The 23,374-nt window shown below is 35.9% G+C and overlaps 1 protein-coding gene across 4 annotated transcripts in view; it reads right to left on the bottom strand.

The window, feature by feature from the left end:
* The window catches only part of KCNJ3 (potassium inwardly rectifying channel subfamily J member 3), a 153,969-nt gene that overhangs the window by 98,861 nt on the left and 31,734 nt on the right, over window positions 1–23,374 (bottom strand). The window contains exon 3 of one of the 4 annotated variants that reach the window (XM_059393988.1): window positions 20,983–21,035. The exons of the other annotated variants lie outside the window; for them this stretch is intronic. Coding sequence (XP_059249971.1) covers window positions 20,998–21,035 — 38 coding nt within the window. The 3' untranslated portion in view covers window positions 20,983–20,997. Of the gene's footprint in view, window positions 1–20,982; window positions 21,036–23,374 lie in introns of those variants that run through there. 4 annotated transcript variants of the gene reach the window in all.

Below are 23,374 nucleotides of genomic sequence, written 5' to 3'. Positions count from 1 at the left end.
TTACATATATTTGCTTTAAGTTTTTTTAGTGTAGATATTTTAAATATATTACCAATAGTTAGTAGTACAATATTATTATGAGTTAGCAAAGCTTATAATGAAAACCTACAGCTAGACACTGAAACTAAATTAAAAGTTTTTGTTAGTTAATCACCTGATTAATTATAGCACCACAATATAAATGTGCTCAAATAAAATATAAAAAAGGACTTTACATAGGCCTATTTCATTTACACATTGCACATAATGTTTATATAGGTTTATAGTTTAATATTTGTTTGATGGGAGAGGAAGGCCTGATGGGCTCAGTTGGGTGTTCTATTCTTGGTTTCAACTCAGGTCATGATCTCAGGGTTGTGGGATCAAGAGCCCTGTTTTGGGTTCCTCACTCAGTGCGGAGTCTGCTTGAGATTCTCTCCCTCTCCCTCTGCCCCTCCCCCCTCTGGAATAAATAGATAAAAATTTAAAAAATATTGCTTGTTGCGAGAAATATGAGAAAAAGATAACTCTAGAAATGTGCCATCTTAATTGGAGGGCATATTTTCAGTTTCAAATCTATACAAAGGTAAATGAGTGAATATTTAGTGGTTAATATACCTCATCACTGCTCCCTCAGAAATAATCTTTTCCATTTTACAGATGAGAGAAATATGTATCAGAGAAATCACACTTCTTTGCCAAGGTCATAAAACTAAATGATAAAACCAGTACTCAAGCACAGTTTAAAATACAGAAAAACAAAAAGCAAAATATCTTGAGTTATAATCCTCTGAAATGAGTTACATTCTCACACAGTTCAACAATTTTGAGTTACATGTATGCAATATGACAGATACAACGAGTAGTTGCACTGATTATTTGTCCAGAATAATCTGCAGAATGCTGAGATCAACAGAGAACTGGCTTACCATCCTACGGGCTGGCAAACTCACTACCTTCATGAATCATGATCAGGCAGATCTGAAACTTTAGAGAAAATCCAACTTTTCCATGGAGATGGAGATGAGCCTGCTACAAAAATGGAAATCTGAGAAAAACTTTAATGTTTTAGGATCACTTGTTCTCAACTAAATGCATTTGAAAGGTTTCTTATTTCTTGGTGAATCTAGTAGTTACTGTTCAGTGGGTAAATTCCTAAATGATAATTCACACAAAATTAATAGCTTCTGTAAGAACAGTCTGACTTCTTTGTTGATACAAATTCACCCCACCAACTGCCCATTCCAATTAAAAATAAAACCAGTAATTCTCATTATGCAATACATCTGGTATATTTCAAAATGAAATGGGAATTATCTCTGCTAATGTTGAACAATGAAAATACTAACAATTTTTCACTACAATGAGTCTGGTAAGCTGAAACTTAGAGTGTTTTCCAAGTTACTTCATTTTTCACCATTGAGCTAGGGAAAAATGAAGTAGCTGACAAATAATTGTTAAGATGTCCATATCTGTAGTATATTTATCAAATGTCTGATCTCTTAAAATCATATGAGTCAATTTGTGTTTTCTTAGTATGCCTATCCTTGTTCCACTGACAGTTTGGTTAAAAAAAAAAAAAAAGAAAATTTTGATTTTATCAATGCTTCTTGAGCACGTTATTACCTATTCTATTTGCCTAATACAACTGACTGAAGAAAAGCACAGGCTTCTAAGAAATTTGTCAATCAATGTATAACTGATAGTTTTCAATTCACTTACTTATTATTATTATTATTTATTTACTTACTTACTTGAGAGAGAGTGTGCATGAATTTGGGGAGGGGCAGAGGGAAAGAATCTGAAGCAGACTCCCCGTTGATTGTGGAGCCAGACACATAGTTCAATCCCAGGACACTGAGATCATGACCTCAGCTGAAACCAAGAGCCAGATGCATAACTGACTGAGCCACCAAGATGCTCCTCATTCATATTTATTCTAAACTAGATCGTACAATTGAATGGGTTTGGTTCCAACGCACAGGACAGGGGTACCAGGTATCCTAGAAATGTTACAGAAAATTGCTTCCTCACTTGCTCTTACTAGGTCATATCATACTCTATAACAATCTGAAAGGAAAAAACAGACTTCTAGTAGAGAACCCACATAGAACTTTCCACTTATCAGTTCTTAAAGAGGACAATCAAGGTGAGCTATCATACTTCTAAGAAGCCAAAATATTTTTATTTTTTTGCAAATTTTTATTTGAAAGTTTGTTATATTGTTAGCTCATAAAAGAGAAAGAGGTAAAAAAAAAAAAAAGGAAATCAAACTATTTCAAGTTGGTTTAAAAACAGGAGGCACATTACTTTTGAAGAATATTGCTTAATAGGCATGTGTGCAACATGCATTTGGTTTATGAATGGCATTCAAGTGGAAGAAAAGTCGTATTTCATAACTTTTTTAGAGATCAAACTAATCTAATATGGTTTGTTCTTCTTGTCACTCAAGGACAAGAGGAAATTCTTACTCATGCATTGTATTCTAGGATGGGAGATGGTAGAGGTAAGGACCCTCACTATGTCTAGGGTTTTACTCAAGTCCCAGGAAGGCATATTTTGTCCCGAAAACTTGAAGAGCCTTGGGTCTAATGCGAATTGGTCACTGGGATGTTATCTGATTATGCTCATGTAGTTTATTTGAAGATGAACTGCTTTCTTGCCTTGGGCACGAGAATCTTTCACTTTATTTCCCAAAGCCATGAGCCTTGGTATTCAGCTCCCTGCAGTTACATATCACTCCATCAAACATGTGGCCTTCCTCTGGTGCTCTGTAGGGTTCTCGGCTCAAAGTTTTGCCATTGCTCTGACCTACAACTGTTAGCTCATTTCTTTTGAGAAATTACTCCATGTTGGGCTACTTGTCCTTTTCAAATGATAGCAATAACCTCTCCCTTTTCTTATCTGAAACAGGAATGAAACTGTAAAACCCTTTACTTGTAGGAGGACAGATGAGTAGTATAAAGCAAGCTCGGGCTTTTAGCAACAGCAATGCCATGCCCTACCACTTCACTCCACCCCACTTTCCAAAATATGAGTAGAAAACAGGTTAGATTCATTTTTGCTTAATGGTCCACAGGAAACACACAAAACAAAACAACCATACACTGGTTTTCTTCTTCAAAATACACCTTGTTACGTAATTTTTATTTTAAAAAAGTAAGCAAAATATAAAAAGTGAAGTAGAATACTAATTAAATTTTCTAAATTTCCCCTTCAAGAATTCTTTAGTTTCATCTTTTATAACTTTTCTATTTTGCAAATAATTATACAAGAATTAGAGAATATTGCCCTAATCACACAGATAAATGAGTAAAAGGAATAACTGTTAATAGCTCAAAAGGTTTATGTTTGATGACAAGTATAATACTGACTTCTCAAGAGAGACATTATTTTCATTTCACTTATTACTTAATTGACTATATAGAACAACTCTAAAGTGGTACCAATGAAAGTAGCAATGGAAAAGTACTACAAGTTTGGTACGTACCCTTTATTGTTCATAAAGTAATATTTTGGTCCCTGTTTTTTAATAGCAACAGGAGGAAGTAGTTTGTCTGTTAGAAGCTCTTACTGTCATTTTACAATAGGCAGACTAGATTTTATTTCTATGATCTGAACAATGTGCTATTATTGTTCATTTAGATAAAAACTTACTCATAAAAATTATGGTGTAATAATTTAGGAAATACATTTCACAATAATTTTCCAAGAAGTTCTGCCAATAAAACATCCAAGGAAAGAGTTTACAACCTATTAATTTCCTAAACTGCCTCAGAAGCCTTTATGAACATTCTTGTATCCACTGTGATCATCTTCAAAATAAATATATTTCAGAAATATATATATATAATACAGTGTATGTATGCATGTATATACTTACCACTAGTAATGATAATGGAAGTAATGTTAGTATGTTCCTTTATCATTCTAGTATACATTTGTCTAAGAATCAAAAATTTCATAAGTTTCCCTAAAAGGCAACAAGCAAATAGATTACACCAAATACATCTTATAAAAAAAAAAAAAAAAAGTTGAGAGGAACTTCCACTTCTTGGAAGACAGGCTAGATATACTTATCCCTGTTCCTCTGGTTGAGTATATATAAAACAAACATAAGAAAACTGAAAGCTAGATGGGCGCCTGGGTGGCTCAGTGGGTTAAGCCGCTGCCGAAGGGGTCATGATCTCAGGGTCCTGGGATCGAGTCCCACATCGGGCTCTCTGCTCAGCAGGGAGCCTGTTTCCCTTCCTCTCTCTGCCTGCCTCTCTGCCTACTTGTGATCTCTCTCTCTGTCAAATAAATAAATAAAATCTTTAAAAAAAAAAAAAAAAAAAAAGAAAAGAAAACTGAAAGCTAGAGACACTGAAAAAGGGAAAATGGCAGTAGATCTCAGGGACCAAAGCATGACATAGCAATTAATTCAATGATTTGGTTTTTTTTAAAAAAGGTGTTATTTATTTCAGCTCGAGAGAGAGAAAGTGATCAAGAGAGCATACAAGTGGGGGAAGGGGCAAGGGAAGAGGGAAAAGCAGACCCCACACTGAGCAGGGAGCTAAGGGGGACTGAATGCCAGGACCCTGAGACCAGGACCAGAGCTAAACCAGGTGCTTAACCCTCTGAGCCACCCAGGTGCCCCAAATCAGTAGGGTTTCTTTTTGCTTCACATATTCCAGCCTTGAAGCAAAGAACTGGCAACTAAGAAACTCCAATGGGCACGGATATAAAAGCCCCAACAAAAGTCTGCTTTCTCTAGTCGAAAGACCAGGAGAAGGACAAGCCACTAAGATAGAAACCTCTTGGCGATAATCACTCCACACGTCAAACATCACAGAAAAACTTTGGCTCTGCCCCATTCACACATGCAAATATTAAGTAAGAAGCCTAGATTTCCACCCTCACTGGGCTCTAACAAGGTATCCCAACTCTCCTGCTGGAGAAGTCTCAGAGAAAACTGAGCAGATGCTTCCCACCCTCATCCCTACTGTGTCAATGGAGATCACATGAGGAGCCTGGACTTCTACCAACAACTGGTAGTAACAAGGTGCCCTCCTTGCTTCTGTCCTGATGGTGTCAATAGTGTTGTAGAGTCAGGGAGACCTATTAAAAAAAAGGATTTTCATCAGTAACCATGACAACCCCTTCAGCTGACAGAGTCCACAGAAGCTACCTGGGGAGCAAAAAATGGCATTCCTAAACTTGCCAGCCATGTAGGCATTAGTAGAGACCTAGCAGGGGACATAAATGCTACCCCTGCCTAAAAGTAAGGAAGGCACTACAGAGGCTGAGAGAACCTGGGTTTCTAATTCCCACCTTCCTTACCCTACCAAAATGGTATCAGAGGAGGCCCACTAACGTGGAAGGGTTAAATAAGGTCCAAAGTTTCTGAAAATGTCCATTAGTCATTCCAAGAACCAGAAAAGTCTCAAACTGAATGAAAAAAAGACAATCAATAGACACCAAAACCAAGAAACAATTAGTATTATCTGAGAAAGAATTTAAAACAGATATCCTAAAATTGCTTTAATTACCAATTATAAAACATCCTTGAAAAAATGAAAAAAAAAAAAAAACCCAGCAAACATACAGAAAATATAAACAAAATGAAATTTTGGAATTGGAAAATACAGTAACTGAAATAAAAATTATCAGAACAAAGGACATCAATAATGATAAAAGAGCCAATCCACTAAGACATAAAAACCCTACATGTGTATGTATCAAACGGCATAGATGAAAACTACATGAAACAAAATCTGATAGAAATAAAAAGAGAAATATACAAATTCACAAGCATAGTTGGAGACTCCAAAACCCCTCTTCCTCCCACAATTGATAGAACAACTACAGAGAAGCATAGGAAGGATATAGAAAAACTAGAAACATCATTAGCCAACAGTATCTAATCAACATTTAGTAAATATTCTACTAATCAACTTTCAGTACCCATAGAACCCATACCAAGATAGACCATATACTGAGTCATTAAAAACAAAACAAAACAAAAACTCATCAACTTTGAGAAATTTAAAATCATGCATCATATGCTCACTAACCACAACCAGAAATCAGTGACAGAAAGATAAGAGGAAAATTTCCAAACACCTGGAAATGAAATGAAATAACACACTTCTCAATAATTCATGGGTCAAGTGGAATTTCTAGGAAAATCATAAAAGTACACTGAGTTTATGAAAATGAAGATACAATGTATCTTGTGTAGTATAAGGCAGCTAAAGCAATGCTAGAGGTCAATTTACAGCACTAAATGCATACATTAGAAAAGAGGGAAGTCCTCAAATGCATAATCTAAAACCCTACCTCAAAGGACCTGGAAAAAGAAAAGAAAGAGAAAAATCCCAATGCAACCAAAAGGAAGGAAAAAAATAAAAAGATAAGCACTTAAGTCAATGAATTGAAAACAAACAAACAAAAAAACCTCAAAAAATAAATGATACAATAGTTGGTTGTTTAAAATGATCAATAAAAATGACAAATTTTTATCAAGGTCTAACAAAAAAAGATATAAATGGAAATATCAATAATGAAATTAGGGATACCACTACAGATCCACTATAAGGTCTGTAGATATTAGGGCACTAGTAAGGTAATACTTCAAATATTCTACATAAAGTAGTTTGAACTTTGATAAAATAGACTAATTCCTTAAAAAAATAAACTAATAAAATACAATAGAAAATAGAAATTTTGAGTAGTATTATAGCTGTAAAGAAGTTCAATTCCTAGTTAAAAACTCCTAAAATATACAACTTTAGGCTGCTTTCACTGCAGAGTTCTACAAAATATTTTAAAAAGAATTAACAACAATATCCAAATACTCCCTTCCCAAAATAAAAAAAGAGAAAGAAAAAATTCATTTTTTGAAGTTAGTATCACACCGATACCAAAACAAAAACAGTCCAATCAAAAGAAATTTATAGATCAATATCCTTCATGCATATAGATACCAAAATCTCTAACAAATATAAGCAAATAGAATTAAGCAACATATAAAAAGAATTTTACACCATGACCAAGTGAGGTTTATTCTAGAAATGCAAGGCTAGTTCAATATTTTAAAAATCAATCAATATAATCTACTACATTAACCTGCTAAAAAAAAAGTTTATCTTACCAATTGACACAGAAAAAGTATTTGACAAAATACCCATTCATAATAAAAACACTCCATAAGATAGGAATAGAGGGGGTATTTTGTCAACTTTATAAAGAATGTCTACAAAATCTATAGTTAATATTATATTTAATGTTAAAATAACTAAATGCTGCTCTAAAAAAGAAGAATAAGATGAAAATGTCCATGGCAGGGGTGTCAGGGTGGCTCTGTTGGTTGAGCATCTATCTGACTTTTGATTTCAACTCAGGTCAGGATCTTAGCTAAAAAACTGTTAGAACAAAATAATTAAAAACAAAATTGGGGGGTGCCTGGGTGGCTCAGTGGGTTAAGCCTCTGCCTTCAGCTCAGGTCATGATCACAGGGTTCTGGGATTGAGCCCCACATCAGGTTCTCTGCTCAGCAAGGAGCCTGCTTTCCCCTCTCTCTTTTTGCCTACTTGTGATCTCTCACTGTCAAATAAATAAATAAAATCTTTAAAAAAAAAAAAATTGGGGATCTAGAGCTAGGGAAAAAGTTCTTAAACTCAACACCAAAAATACAATTTGTGAAGGGCAAAGATGATAAATAGGATCTCATCAAAATTTAAAACTTTAGACCCTGTAAAGAAGATAAAAGAATAAACTACAGATTGGGTGAGAATATCTACAAACCACATACATCAAAAGACTAGTGTCTAGAATTGATTAAAAAAAACTTTCAAAATTCAAGAATCAAAAAAAAAATACAATTAGAACGTGGGGAAAGGTAATTAATAGACATTTTGCTGAGAAGGATCTATACATTTATATATGGCAAATAAGTTCAATATCGTCACCCATTAGGTAAATGCAAGTTAAAACCACAATGAGACTCCTATAGGAACACCTAAAAAAAAAAAACACCAATATTAGCAAAGTTGCAGAGATGTATATGGTACATTATGCAAAACGTGTTCGCATTTTCTTACAAAAATAAACATATGATTACCATATATCCTAGCAATTGCATTCTTGGTCATCCAGAGAGATAAAAACTTATACTCACACAAAAACATATACATGAATATGTATAAGGAGTGTTACTCATAAGAGCCGAAAAATAAAAACTCAGATATCATCCAAAGGGTAAGTGGTTAAAGTATGCTAGATCAATACCATAGAACTGTACTCAAAATATATAGAAAAACACTGGTGACACACAAAACAATCAGGATGAATTTCCACAGAATTGTGCTGAATGGAAAAAAATTGTAAAATGTTACATATGTAGGTTCTATGTATATGACATTCTTGAAATGAAAGAATTAGAGAATTTGAGAACAGATTAGTGATACCAGGTGTTAAGGAAAGGAAGAACGTGGGAGGAAGTAGGTGTGGTTCTAAACAGGCAAAATGGACAAGCCATGTAGTGATGGAAATGTTCTGTATCTTGATTGTTCCAATGTCAGTATGTTGTGATACTGAACTGTGGTTTTGCAAGAGGACAACATCAGGGAAAACAGGGTGAGGGGTACAAGGGATCTCTATCACGTCTTTGTAAGAGTATATGAATCTCAAAATAAAAAGTTTAATTAAGAAATTAAAGCTCAAAAATGTTAACTGGCCCAGAAATCGGCGAGAAATATGCCTACACCCTTTCTACTGAGTAACTCCACCTGGGTGACATCAGGGTAAAAAGAGAGAATAGAATCAAAATAAATGCTTGAAATGAAAGAAGTCATCAGAAAGTAAGGACTGATGGGCTTTTCTCAAAGAGGCAGATTAGGAGAAAAAGCCAAGTCAGAAACTAGGTCAAGAATAGATGATCTTGGGGTGCCTGAGTGGCTCAGTGGGTTAAGCCTCTGACTCCAGCTCAGGTCAGGATCCCACTGTCCTGGGACGGCCCAGCATCCCACTCTCTGCTTAGCAGGGAGCCTGCATCCTCCTCTCTCTACTGGCTTCTCTGCCTACTTGTGATCTCTGTTAAATAAATAAATAAAATCTTTGGTGGGGGGGAGAAGATCTTCGTCAAAAAGTCAAACCAAAGTTTTAAGATTTCTGCCTAGACTACCGAAAGCACCCCCCCCCCCCCAAAAAAAAAGCAGACAACAAGGAAGGGAAAATTGCCTGGGAGTTTCTTTCTTTCTTTTTTAAATATTTTATTACTTGACAGAAAGAGATCACAAGTAGGCAGAGAGGCAGGCTCCCCTCTGAGCAGAGAGCCCAATGCAGGGCTCAATTCCAGGACCCTGAGATCATGACCTGAGCCGAAGGCAGAGGCTTAACCCACTGAGCCACCCAGACACCTCCTTCCTGGGAGTTTCAAATACTTGGCTACCTTATTCCTGATGGCACTTCTCCATTTTCACTGGTTGGAAAGTTGACTCCCACATGACAAAGCTACCCCTCTCCCTCCAGGAACCAGTCTGAACCAGAAGTCAACTGATAAGTATTTATGAAGGACCCACAGAAATATTCAATACTTGGGAAAAGCCTTGCAAATCAAATTTGTCCAGATAGATTTAAAAATAGAATAATGATACAGTTACAAAATAAAGTGTGATATAAATGATACTATTATGAACATTAAGTTCAAGAGTAAATAGGTCAGCAGGAACAAGGACTTGTTCCAACATTTACTAGCTATGTACCTTTGAACACAGCTTCTCCATTGATAAAATTAGAAGATTTTAAACATAGTGTTTCTATAAAGATAAAATGAGATAACAGTGATTGCTTATAAAAAGTAAATAAAAATCAATTTAAATTGCCTTACAATCTTAAAAAATAAACAGCTACATTCATCATTGTCCACCCTAAAATATAATTTTGTGCTGTTTAAAAACAGTAAATATGCTTTTTTTTATGAGTGTTCTAATTAATGCCTATGAAATTCATGAGTTTGTCCAGATCCAGATTTTGTGGATGCAGCCGAATTGAACCTAAACTACATACTGGACTTCCTAAAGGAAATATCAAATATAGTTCCACTACAAATTTGAATAAGAAATTTAAAGAGAAAACTGTCCTTAATGAGGAATCATTATGCTTGTAAAGCAGTTGACTGAGTCTTTGACTTTTTAACTATAGCTCAATACTATAAAGAACCAAAGACATATTCATGTTAATTTCTAAGCCTTTTCATTGGCATACTTACACTATTATTACATATCTATTTATGATACTTAGTTTCATTGCCATAAAAATCGTGATACTTCTACTGTCATATACATAAGGCTACATATGTGGATATGTACTTTAGAGATCACTTTAGCAAAAACAAAACTATTCTAGAAATCTATAATTATAAATAAATATAGGATCTAGTTATCAATAATTGAACGCACACAGAAACTAGGTGTCATGACAAAAATACCACAAATAAAAGATTCCAACTGGTAATCTGAAGATATTCAAGTATTTTTCATTAAAGCAATGTTATTTTAGAAAACAGAGTCATCTGAAGATTCTATGTTGTCATACAGAAATATTTTTATTTTTCCTTAGGAATCTTTATATTCTGAAATCAGTAATTCAGTAAACCCTTTGTGATGTCAATTTTAAAAGACTTCTAAGAGGGTGCCTGGGGGGCTCCATGGGTTAAGCCACTGCCTTTGGCTCAGGTCACGATCTCAGGGTCCTGCGATCTAGTCCTGCATCAGGATCTCTGCTCAGCGGGGAGCCTGCTTCCTCCTCTCTCTCTGCCTGCCTCTCTGCCTACTTGTGATCTCTCTCTGTCAAATAAATTAATAAAATCTTAAAAAAAAAAAAAAAGGCTTTTAAGTAAGTTAAATAGAACCAACAGGTGACATGTAAGCATGTCTTGCAAGGATTAAACCTTGATTCCACCATTATCCTATACATTCTTTTTTTTTTTAATATTTTATTTATTTATTTGACAGAGAGAGAGATCACAGTAGGAGAGAGAAAGGGAAGAGATCACAGAGAGAGAGGAAGGGAAGCAGGCCCCTGCCGAGCAGAGAACCCGATGTGGGACTCGATCCCAGGACCCCGAGATCATGACCTGAGCCGAAGGCAGCAGCCCAACCCACTGAGCCACCCAGGCGCCCCTATCCTATACATTCTTCATCTTTTGATTTATTGCTGATGTCAAGACTACGGTTCACTTCTCTTCCCAAAAAGCACTTTGCACAGTGTGTTCTCTCCCTCCCATCCTACCCTCTTTCTCCCTCCCTCCCTCTCTCTCTCTCCTCTCTCTTTCTCTCTCTCTCACCAAAAATTCGCCAATTTGCTTGCCCATTTGAACAAATCAAGCCTGGAGTTCGGGACTTCCTTTCTGAGATACAGATTCAAGTTAGGTAGGTAAAGAATGTATGTTTTTGCTCTGAATTAGTGTTTTTTTTTTGTTTGTTTGTTTGTTTGTTTTTTAAGATTCTATTTATTTACTTGACAGACAGAGAGCACAAGTAGGCAGAGAGGCAGGCAGAGAGAGGAAGGGAAGCAGGCTCCCCGCTGAGCAGAGAGCCCTATGCAGGGCTAGATCCTAGGAACTTGGGATCAAAGCCTGAGCCAAAGGCAGAGGCTTTAACCCACTGAGCCACCCAGGTGCTCCTGAATTTTTATTTTTATTTCATGGTAGCAAGAAATGTAGCCAATGAGTATAATTTTGGAAATAGGTTGGGATTTTCTCCATGGCCTGATGTACAGGTGATGTCTGCAAATATCCTTTAAAAAGTTACTCTCAGTAGGGTACAGCAGTCACTCTAAAATGCACCTAACAAACTTAATTTTCTAAACTTTGTGAATAATATCCTTTATATCCCACTTAGATTTTGTTGTTTACTACTTTGGACGGAAATATTGTATCCTTGTAGATTTGTCAAATTACCCTTGTATTTCCATATTTTTTTATTCTTCTATATTTGTTTTTGAGTCTCTTCTATTTTATCACCTAAAAGGTAGCAGCACTATCATTTAATATACTTGTACCTTTTTTGGACAATTGTTTTTCTTTTCTTTTTTCTTTTTTGACAACTGTTTTTTTTTTGACTGCTTTAGTCTCCATATATTACTTGATATTTTCTCATCATTGAGTTCCTTTTGCCTGGTATATCTTTGTCTATCTATCTGCCATTATATTTTCATCTTCCTAACTGACCTTTCTTTTTTTTTTTATGATGTTAAACATCATAGCCCCGGGTGATGAACTGATCTTTAAAAGAAGTCCTTTTAAACAGAAAATGTACCTCAGCTTTATCAGATGTGAAGTAATGAGGTTTCAATGGTCTTTGTTTTGCTTACTAACATCATCTTTCCCTAAAACTCAAATGAGGAAATTCTCACTTAACATTAGTAACAGTTCTTCCCAGGTTTACCAAGGTCACAAACACTGAAGCCCCCAGAGGGTCAGAGGGGCCCAGTGGACCAATGCTTTAGCAGACTCCCTCGGGGGATAGAATTCTGTTGTGAGTTCCATAGTGACCAATGTCTTTGCTCTGAAGCAAATTTAGCTTCAATTTTTGTGTTCTAAATTTTTCTGCTCTGAGTTCTCCCTCACCCCATTTGCTTAACACATTTTAGAAATACATCAACTGTCTTATTTTCTGATTGTATCCTTTCCTGCTTACCCGGATTCTTACAGCTTCCTTTCTCTGCATAAACATTTTTCTGTCACGTCAATGAAATTCGGAGGACAGGAGCTTAAACTCATACACGTAACATTTCATTTTGAACTTCAGGTCAATACTATAAATTACATTTTCAGCTATGATTTTCCACATAGACATTGGGGATAAATTTTTTTGCACAATTTTGTTCAATTCCAGTTACTTCCATACCCAGAAGATTTTACCGAAGAAATTGCCATGTTCCAGTACCAATAAAGCAATTCGATTCTCATAATTTTTAACACCATCAATCCCTTGTCACCCATTTAAAGATCAAAATAAAAAAATAAAAAGTCTGAGTTGGGGTGAGAGGCAGAGGGAGCAAAATTTCTATTAAAATACAAAACTGGGAAATGATATAATGAAGCTGTTAAATACAGTAGTTTTTATTTCTCTGCAGGAGAGATTTACTCAAACTTATTGGACAAATGTAGCACGAGATTTTGTAGCTTCCTGGAGATAATCAAGCAGTGCAGGATACTGCTTACCAGCACCTGGCCTAGACTCAGAGTGGAAGGACTCTTAGCTCAGATGCACCACTAGCTAACCGTGTGACTTTGAGCAAGTCTATTTAAATTTTCTGACAATCTGTTTCATCTGTCTTCTATAAAATACAGTAACAGTGTCTACCTCACAAGGTGACGAGAAGTTTCAATAATACATGAAACACTGAAAATAAGGACTAGCACATAATTGCTCAATAACTATATCCTAAGATTTTCCAAGATTATTAAAGCTGTTTTTCTCAGAAAGTACGGATGTAGTCCTGCCTTGAAACAGTACTACAACATTAATTCCAGTTACAAGATTCTCTAGAAAGCTGTGTTGTAGTGAGTAAAATATTCAGCTCTGCAGTACCTAGTATGAAAACTCAAGAAAAATGACTGAAGTGTTTTGTATTGGTCTTATTTGAAATTTGTATTATTTTCTGTCTGGCAGAATGCAGAGCCAGAACTTGCAGACTCTGCCAATACAAAATTTGTGGGTTTGATTTTTTATCATGTGCCACAATAAAATGATTTAGATGAGAAACTTGGCATTTTTTTGTTATATAAAATTTTCACCAAAAAATATAGGAAGAAGATTAAAAAGAGTTGGTTCTAAAGCAGACTCTTTAAAAGCAAAAACCCACCATCTGTAGCAGGAGGACTTCATAAAACCCAGGGGTGTCATCTTACCCAACTGTCAACACCAGGAAATGTGCCAAGGGGACAGATGCTAAAATTGGAAAGTCTCATCTAGGGCGTGACATCAGAGTTCTATAATTTCTCTCTAAAAAAGCATCAGTCACCAACACAGCAACAAAGTATTAAGGAGAAAACAAAACCACCCTCCTTAATGAAGAATGGCTTCCATTAAATAGTTATACTACTAAAATTTTTTTTTAACAAAAATGAACATACTGGTTTGTGGGATGGGAGGTAAAATCTGTATTGAGCTAGTTTCCAAGAGACCAGGAGGCATTATTTTTTTTTTTTAAATTACTGGCAACAACAGGGAACATATGATCAATAAGGAAAATAATAACAGAAGCCATTACCAAAAATAATTTCCATGACCGTGCAGAGTCAAAGAAAAACAATAAGGAAATCTCTCCTCCTGTTTTAACAATACCCTGACCTGATAATGAAAACTGATAACTCAAAGATTGCAATCAGCATCAAAAACGGGAAACAATCTATAATTAGCAATATTACATGGGGAATCAATGGTCCAGAAAAACAGACATCCTTCAGTAAAACATATTTCATGCTCATTCAAGAACTGTTGAATTTGGATTTTCACTCCCATTAAATTTTCAATTCTATCAGAAAAGAAATTTGGCTTTTAAGATTTGAGAGTTTTCAGCTGTTTTCCAGCCAGGCTGAATCTGAAAGTAGACTTGCAGCTTTAATATCTACAGCAGAGGTTGCAAGCTTAAAGTGTGTGCCGAACAGGTAACATGAATGGGTGAAGCCAACTGTGTGAGAACTGCGGGACCCAGACAGAGGATGCCCCAAGTACAGGGGATGGATGCCACTTAGCTGCATGCTAGAAAGCAAGCCTGGTATTGTCAAATCTCATTTTTTTAAGGGAAAGTTTTATAAAATCCACACTTTTATTTGAATCACCAAGTTATGTAAGTGTTGGAAGAAAGAAGGAAGGAAGGGGAGGAAAGGGAGGTGGAAGGAAGGAAAAGAAAAGATAAAGAAAGGAGATAAATCAAGCATTATTTTACAACCATGGGTGCCAAATACGACAATACACTAAATCGAACACACAGGTTACCAGATGGTAATCTCAGAAGGGTTTCCATTATAATTAAAGCTCATAAGGGTAAATATAGCTGTTTTGTTTGTTTAGCTTTGTTTGGAGAGTATGATTTAACCATACATGCCCCCCAAAAATCACATGACTTTTTAAAAGAAGAAGAAATCACATGACTGTGATTTACAAGTTCTCTTCAGTTTTGCTTTTTTTGTTGTTGTTGTTGTTTTTTTTTTTTTTATTATGTGTGTATACAAAAGATCTAAACTGGCTAAGAAAAAAAAGATTATAAAGCTTTATTCAGCACCCTAATATCAGAGGCAATGCAAGATTTCTCAAGAAACCAAAAGAAAATGAGAGAAATCTAGTAGCTATTAGTTTTACTTCTAAAAGATAAAAGAATAATATAAATTTGGGGACACCTGGGTGACTTAGTTGACTGAGCCGTCTGCCTTCAGCTCAGGTCATGATCCTAGAGTCCAGGGATCGAGCACTGCATGGAGCTCCCTGCTCTGTGGGGAGTCTGCTTCTCCCTCTTCCTCTCACCCTGCTCATGCTCTCCCTCTCCAAATGAATGAATGAATAAATAAATAAATAAGAAAATCTTTAAAAATATATATATAAATTTCTATTTGTGTTTCAGGTGAGAAGAAGCACAAATATAACCCAGTCGGGTTGTTGGTTGGCTTATTCAGTGTTTCAGAGGAAAATAAAATCATGAATAATGACTGTGTTTTAATGAGATATGAACCACCAAATACAAGTCTAATGAAAGAGATTCAAATAAATATATCTTTCTTTCTCCTTTCTAGTACATGAGTAAAAACAAACACCACCAATAAAAACACATCAAAGGGAAAAATGAATATAAAGGCTTCCAAAGGTGAGTATTTTACAAATTCAAACTGCTACTTTACTCCAGGAAACCCTCATTACCCACTTTTGCTTATTTCACTCTAAAAAACTGACATGGAAATTTTCTTACCATCAGCCAGACTTTTCCATTTCTATACTTCACTGCTTCTTATTTTTATTCACATTAAAGGAAACTCATATATCTACCTATCTATCTATATATATATATACTATACTAACATGACACAATGCCATATTATTCAGTTGCTGAACACAAATGAAAATACTGGATTATTTCTCAAATATCAAAATAAAGGCAGAAAGAACATATTTGTCAAAACATATATGGCAGATTATATCTTGAAGTATTGGCTTGAGTGCTATAGCTTGAGAACTATTCTGTATATTTGTGTGTGTTCTTTTCAGCACAAAATATTCTACCCAATGCCCCACAAAGTACGAGGTTTTGACTCTGGCTGGTGGGAACAAGAACTCTCCCTGGGCTTGTGTAACTTCCAGCTACTCTTCCCTCTTAATACTTCTTGAGTGATTTACCCCCTAGCCTTGGGTAGCTTCCTCAAGCACACGTGGTGAAGATTATAGACCTCCAAAATTCTATCTCTTTGTTGCTCTCTTCTCTCAGGTAGTCTACTTCATGAACAATAGACACTTTGACCTCTCTGGGCTCCCCACTCTTCCCCTCAACTGAGGGAAACCTCCAAACTCTACCTGGGCGTCTCCTCCCTGCTCCACAATCTGGAAACCGTGCAGGCGGCAAGCAGAGGCAGTCCTAGGGCTCACCTCATTTGCCTCCTGTCTCTCAGGGATCATTGCCATTGCTCTTCCTCGTCTGATAGCCAATGTCCTAAAACTTGTTGTATAATATAGTTTGTCCTTTTTTTGATGTGTCGGGTGAGAGAGTATACTGTGTTCCTGTTATGCCATCTTTGCTTCATGTTATTTTTATTTTTCTTTCATGGATATATAATTTAGAAGAATCTAGGGCCTCCTGCGTGGCTCAGTCAGCTAAGTTAAGCGTCTGCCTTCAGCTCCAGTCATGATCTCAGGGTCCTGGGATCCTGGGATCCTGGGATCCACCCCCTTGTGGAGCCTGGTGTGAAGATCCCTTTTCACAGGGAATCTGCTTCTCCCCATCTCCCTGCTTATGCTCTCTCTCTCTCTCTCAAATAAATAAAAAATTTAAAAAATAAATAAAAGTAAAGAGTAAGAATCTGGTTTTTTTCCCCACATTCATTACCCTTTACAATTCCTATTGTTTCGTTAAATATGCACATTGTAAACCTTCATGGGGTGGGTTTAACTTACTAGAATAAGTTAAACCAGGGTGTCCACAAGCAGAATCCAATGTTATGTCTTCTTGTTTCTGTTTTGCTGCTTTTTACCTTTACTTAGTTGAAGTACTTTTGCTTTTCCTTGGGACTAGTGACTCCATGTCACTTTCTCCCACTCAAAATAGGCAAGAAATAACGGCAAGAAGGTAAGAGACTTCTTATTGTTTTGGAGTCTGTTTTGAAATAGACTCAGGTTCTAGACATTAAAATAACTGCATCAAGAGCTGAAATGCTTACATTTGTGATTTAGTATACCAGCCAATGTGTGCTGAGTTCAGGAAAACCATAGATAGTTTATAGCAATGAGAGAAAAATAAACAAAGGAAACAAACTCCATAAAAGATTCAGGAGACACTGAGTTTCCAGAAACTAATGTCATGATAATACACTGTATACTGTGCCCTGGGACATTAATAGAAACACAGTAGCCTTTTCTTTACAGTCAAGGATTATAGAATTCAAAATTGAACTTATTGCATATTTTACTGTATCAAATTAAAAGGATAGAGCTAAAACTGCTTAAGCCATACCATAGTATCTTTTTATTAAACAGACGGAAGCCAATCACTCAAAATCAAATTTTCTCAGTTTTTTTCTCTTTCGCTTCTTCCCAAAGATATTAATGGAGATATAAAGTGAAATAGACACCAAGCATGACTTTCTTCAGAATTTTGACAGTTCCAAAAGACATAAATATTAAAATGGTAATTAAATGAAGTCATCTATGATAACATAGAAAGGAAAAATTAAATCTTCCGAACAATTGGCAATGTCTCTATAGATGCCTAGTTCTACTTTCAAATTGGCCTTCTTAATATTCAAAAACAGTTTGTACTCGCATCAATAATTCAAGCAAATTTAATTAACTACATCCCAGAAGAAAACAGAATAATGTAGGATTTTTACTAAATGTATTTCCAGGGATTTCCCTTCATGTTGGGAGAAAAGCTGCCACATAATTAACCTATTCTTACCCTGGGAGGAGGACTGTCTTGGGATCTCAGACGGTTTATGTCACCAGACCCCCAACAGGGACGCAAAATGCAGCGAGCTAAAGCCAGCACTGTTCCTTGATGGAATGTACATGGAACTTGTTTCTTGAGCAGCCTGAACTTGTGGATAGGAAAAATGTCCTTTTTTCCCATTTTCCTGCCTTTCAAGTCATTCTGTGGGATCTCAGTTCTTCAGTAAATGACAACATTTCAGCTTTTGGGTAGCCTTTGGGTGAAGAACAGTCCTTTGCTGCTCTTTTCACTTTTTTTCTATTCACTTTTACTACTAAATGGTTCTCATTACAATTCACTTTCATTACTAAATGGTTCGGTCTCATCGAAAATCAAACTTCTATCTCCTGTGTAATTTTTTTTAGTTCACATCAGCAGGAGCATGTGGTCTGATCCTTCTTCACTCTGTCTCCTTCTTCACGCTCTGAGTCTGCTTCTTCTGTGGGACTGGAAAGGACACAGGGAGGAGGGATCAGAGGGAGAGGAGTGAAACACTGGTGCGTCTGGTTCCAGCTGGCCCAGCACAGCTGGCTGTCTTGCTCTCCATTCTAGCAGTCACTAGCTGCTGGTTCTTTTATAGAACACGTGTAGATATATGGTGCGGGGTGGCGGGGGAGGGGCACGCTGAGGTACCTTACCATTTCTTATGATTGGTACTTCACTGATTCCCTTTCTTTGTTGAGGCAGGTAACGACTCTTTAGAAAGAAGTCAGGGGTGCCTGGGTGGCCCAGTCAGTTAAGTATCTGACTCTTGGTTTTGGCTCAGGTCATGATCTCAGGGTTCTGGGGCTGAGCCATGTGTCAGGCTCCCCGCTCCGCAGGGAGTCTCCTTGCCTCCCCCTTTCTCTGCCCCCCCCCCCCAATCTCTCTCCCTTTCTCTCTCTCTCAAATAAATAAATAAATCTTTAAAAAAGAAAGAAAGAAATTTCAGACCATGGGGAATCACCCCAGATTTTCTTATGTTAGAGTCTCCCCGCCTCCAGCAGGCAGACTTTTTGGGCAGGATTCCCCTCAGAATGGCTGCAGTCCAGCTGCTTTCTCTAATATGCAGTTAGCTTATGGCATACTAAGGTATCCTTGCCATACCTTTCCAGTCCTGTAGGTTAGGTCTTTCCAGTCCTATAGAATTCTGTCACCTCAAGCATCTCCAGCAAATTTCCAAGAATTCCCATGAATTCAGTAAGTGAGAAGCAAATATGAATTTATATTAGAGGTGGATGTCTCATAAAGATAAAGAGGCTGAAGCTTTGCACACACACCCCCTTGCCTGGACTCTATCCAAATCTCTGGAAAGGGCCTTAACAATGTGTTCATATAATTAAAAGTTGAAAAATTTGCAAAACTAATGTAAAGAGTAATATAATTAAATCACCTACTGAATAAGCTCCAGGTCCCACAAAATTTGGATCTTCTCTATATTCATTTATGCTCACTGAACTGCAAGAGAGCCAAACATGTATCAGCTTCTCTAGGAACTCTCATTAGGATTTCTTCTCATCAATCTTCTATGGGATAGGGTGGACAAATGCTCCAGGATAACAAACTCCCCAGGAGGCTGACAATCTACATTAATAAATCTCAATAATTCCCTTCACAATGGAAGCTGGCAATGGACACTAATAGTAACTGAACCATTTGTTTTGCTATTTTTTAAAAAAAATCCTACATAAATATATTGAGAATCTCCTTTATATATATACAGCACATATCAATAATTTCAGCTTTGGAGCTTCAGCTGTAAAATGCAAGGCAATAAGAAAATTTTCATGTAACTCCCTATTATATATGTATTCACCTGAGACAGCATAGGCGGATATCACTGACTCAAGCCTCCTCAGCCATCTAAAACAGTTTCCACTTAAAATAATAATGATAAAAATATTGAGGAGGATATATTTACATTTTATATTTTATTTTATTTTCCTGGAAAAAAAAAGAAACAACCCTTTTTCTCTTGAAAGAACAATAGAAACAAAGATGACAGTTCACCAAAATTTTATTATATATCAATGAAAAGCAAAACACTGTAGATTATTTTGCAGAAGGTAAGAATCTGTTGTTTTTAAATTTAAATTTATAATTAATATAGAGCAAGACAAAATCACTTAAGAATTGGGTTTAAAATAGCCAATTCAATAAGAGTTATAATACAATAACTAAAAAAATAAAATTAATTCTACAATTAAAAGAAAACGTAAAGCAGAATCTGCTAAAAATAAAATCTGTCTCAATACTCAAAATGGTTTTTTACCATAAGTAAGCTGGCTAGTTTAATCTCTAAGTCTGGATAAAGGGAAACAAATTTTGAAAACCAAAAGGCATACATATCATTAATAGGATACACCAAAAAACAATACTGAAATTTTCATTTGTCTGCTTTTTCCAGCGTTGGGTTGGGCAGGCTTAGCTCTATTTCTTGGAAATGCACTCAACATCTGATTTATTTTCCACTTTTTAAAATAAATTACTGATAAAACCTAAGTGTGTTTTTTGTACATTCCATCCTTGAGTAATCTCCAGTTGAAGCTTTCAAGTGATCTGTAAATAATACAGATCCCATAATGTTTCTGAATGATATCTTGCCTGATTGTTTTTAGCGGGCCCAGAACCACACAGTGAATTTTGATGGGCAGTTAGTGGAACAATGCAAAGATGAACAGCTAATAAGGTACTTCGGATGCCAGCCTGGCATTCTGTCCAGGAAAAACTTCAAACCAAGTGGTGATACAAAGGAAAAAAATGATTAAAGTCACAAATCTTTTGAGCCGTATTGCAAAATATGACCCAGTAAGATGTTTTTATGTTTCTGCAGAGGCCATTGAAGTCTGGAATTGTCTTTCATTTACCGAAACACCAGTGGGTAGGTAAAGTATGGACTGCCATGAAAGAAGAAAGTGAGGGTTAAAAAAGAGAAAAATGCAAAACATAAATCCCATGCTAATTAGGAAACAATGACAAATTTCATAGCAACAAAATTGACCTGGGATACCTAGGACATTCAGAAATTTAAAATACAAAGATATGCAGAACGAGACAAGGTGCAAAACTTATTTCTTAAAAATCTGTGCCTCTACAATTACTTTCATAATGGCAGGAAAAAAATGAATACATTTTAGGACTAGCACTTTTTAACCTAGTGAGTATGTATCTTGGCTTATCTCACAAGGTTGAAATGAAGACTTTGACATATAAAAGGCAAATACTCTCAGATTATTTCTTCGTCTACTGAGAAAAATACTGCCTAACTCATGTGGAGGTTGTTGAGTAAACAAAAGGCATATTTCAATGTGTTTAACCTCGTTTCTGGCATATTATAATCAATATACTATAACTGAGCTAGCACTACATGTCAGTAGAGCATGATGCTGACTTTTTTGGCACAAAAAGTCTACTTGAAGTGAATTAGCATTTCATCTTGACAACTCATTTAGTAGGAAAAAAAAAAATGTTTGTCTGAGAATGCACGGATCCAGGAATTCCCTCCATTAAAAACAAACAAAAATAAATAAAACAAAAACAAACAAACAAAAAACACTGAGTTGTGTTGTTTGAAAAAGTACCGAGAGATAATTTTTTTCCCCAGAGCAAGATCCCTGTCACCTGTTTGAAAGGGTAATGCATAATATGATTGCTAATTCGATGAACAAGAGGTACAAGTTATATATATTTAAAAGATATCCAAAGAAGTTAACTGGCTTATTCAGAACAAGTCAAGTATATATCAAACATTAGTATTCTTTTTAAATTTCCTTAAATCAACTAGGTAAATTCTCATATTCACAAATAGCTAACTGACATAGTTAGCATTTGGCAAAAAGCACAAATAGGCAACAGAAGCTAGTAATTTTAAGATAAAAATTTTTACCACATACATTTGGATTTTTTAAATGGTCCAGAATTCTGCTAATCCCAAAGATGCTTTCTGAATAGCTTCATTATGTGACAACCCCATCCCTTATTTTGTGTCCCTTACAGAAGTGCACAGAGCTACCCAAATGATACCACACTGCCTCGGTCATTCAAGCCTTTGCTCTTGGTGCTGGGTAAAAGTCTATTCATCTTTTAAAATCCTAGTGAAGTGATACTTCATCTGAATAGGCTGCCATGACCTTCAACTCTCAGGAGCATTTAATCATACTTTCCTCTACAGGACACTTCTTTATTCCATGTCCTTCTATTATTATATGAATCACACCATAGAGTTAGAGGAATTACACATTTTTCCTTTTTCAGGAAAAAACCATTCTAAATTACTTTTTAAATATGATTTAAAGTTTTAGTAGACCCACTCCACCACACCTCAGGTAGGGAGTAATTGCAGCTTATTGGAGGATATGATTTAACAATGCTTGTACATAAAGAATCACCTATTGGAAGTACATTTTTAATCTGTGATGAGAGTCAAACTAGAATATGTTTAGGGGGAAAAGCTCCTTGCAAAATGCACAATTAAGGATAAATTGACTATTTCCATAATATTTTATATGGGCTTTAACATTTATTGCTATACAATTAATGAGACTGTTAAAAAAGCTTATGCTATTTTTCTTTCCTTAGACTTTAGTCTTATTTCATATTAAAAAAATAATAATTGTAGGTTAATGCCAAATGACTAGACCAAATAATTTTAATACTCTGCTGCCACTAATTTTTCTTACTTTACATTAGCTCTTACAGGAAAAATACAAAAATCTTGCATTTGATTATTTGCATTTTTTTAAAGATTTTATTTATTTATTTGACAGACAGAGAGATCACAAGTAGGCAGAGAGGCAGACAGAGAGAGAGAGAGGAGGAAGCAGGTTTCCTGCTGAGCAGAAAGCCCGATGCAGGGTTCGATTCCAGGACCCTGAGATCATGACCCGAATCGAAGGCAGAGGCTTTAACCCACTGAGCCACCCAAGTGCCCCTGATTATTTGCATTTTTAAGTTAAGTAGAAGAAATATCATTTAAAATCAATATTTTTTCATTATATTCCATATTCACATAACCTTTAAAATTTGGTTAAGGAAGGATCTCCTTTTTTCTGGTATTATCCACACTCTGATCCCATCATTTTCTCATACACACACACACACACACACACACACACACACACACACACACATACACAAAGCCACAGAAAACCACCTTACTTAATTCAAGAAATTATGTACAGCTAAAAACAATCAATTCCTGATACTCTTCTGGTTGGGACAAGGGAGTCAGAGGACA

This window comes from Mustela nigripes, chromosome 3, assembly GCF_022355385.1.
Source record: "Mustela nigripes isolate SB6536 chromosome 3, MUSNIG.SB6536, whole genome shotgun sequence".
Lineage (NCBI taxonomy): Eukaryota > Metazoa > Chordata > Mammalia > Carnivora > Mustelidae > Mustela > Mustela nigripes.
This window is presented reverse-complemented; position numbering and strand designations above follow the sequence as displayed.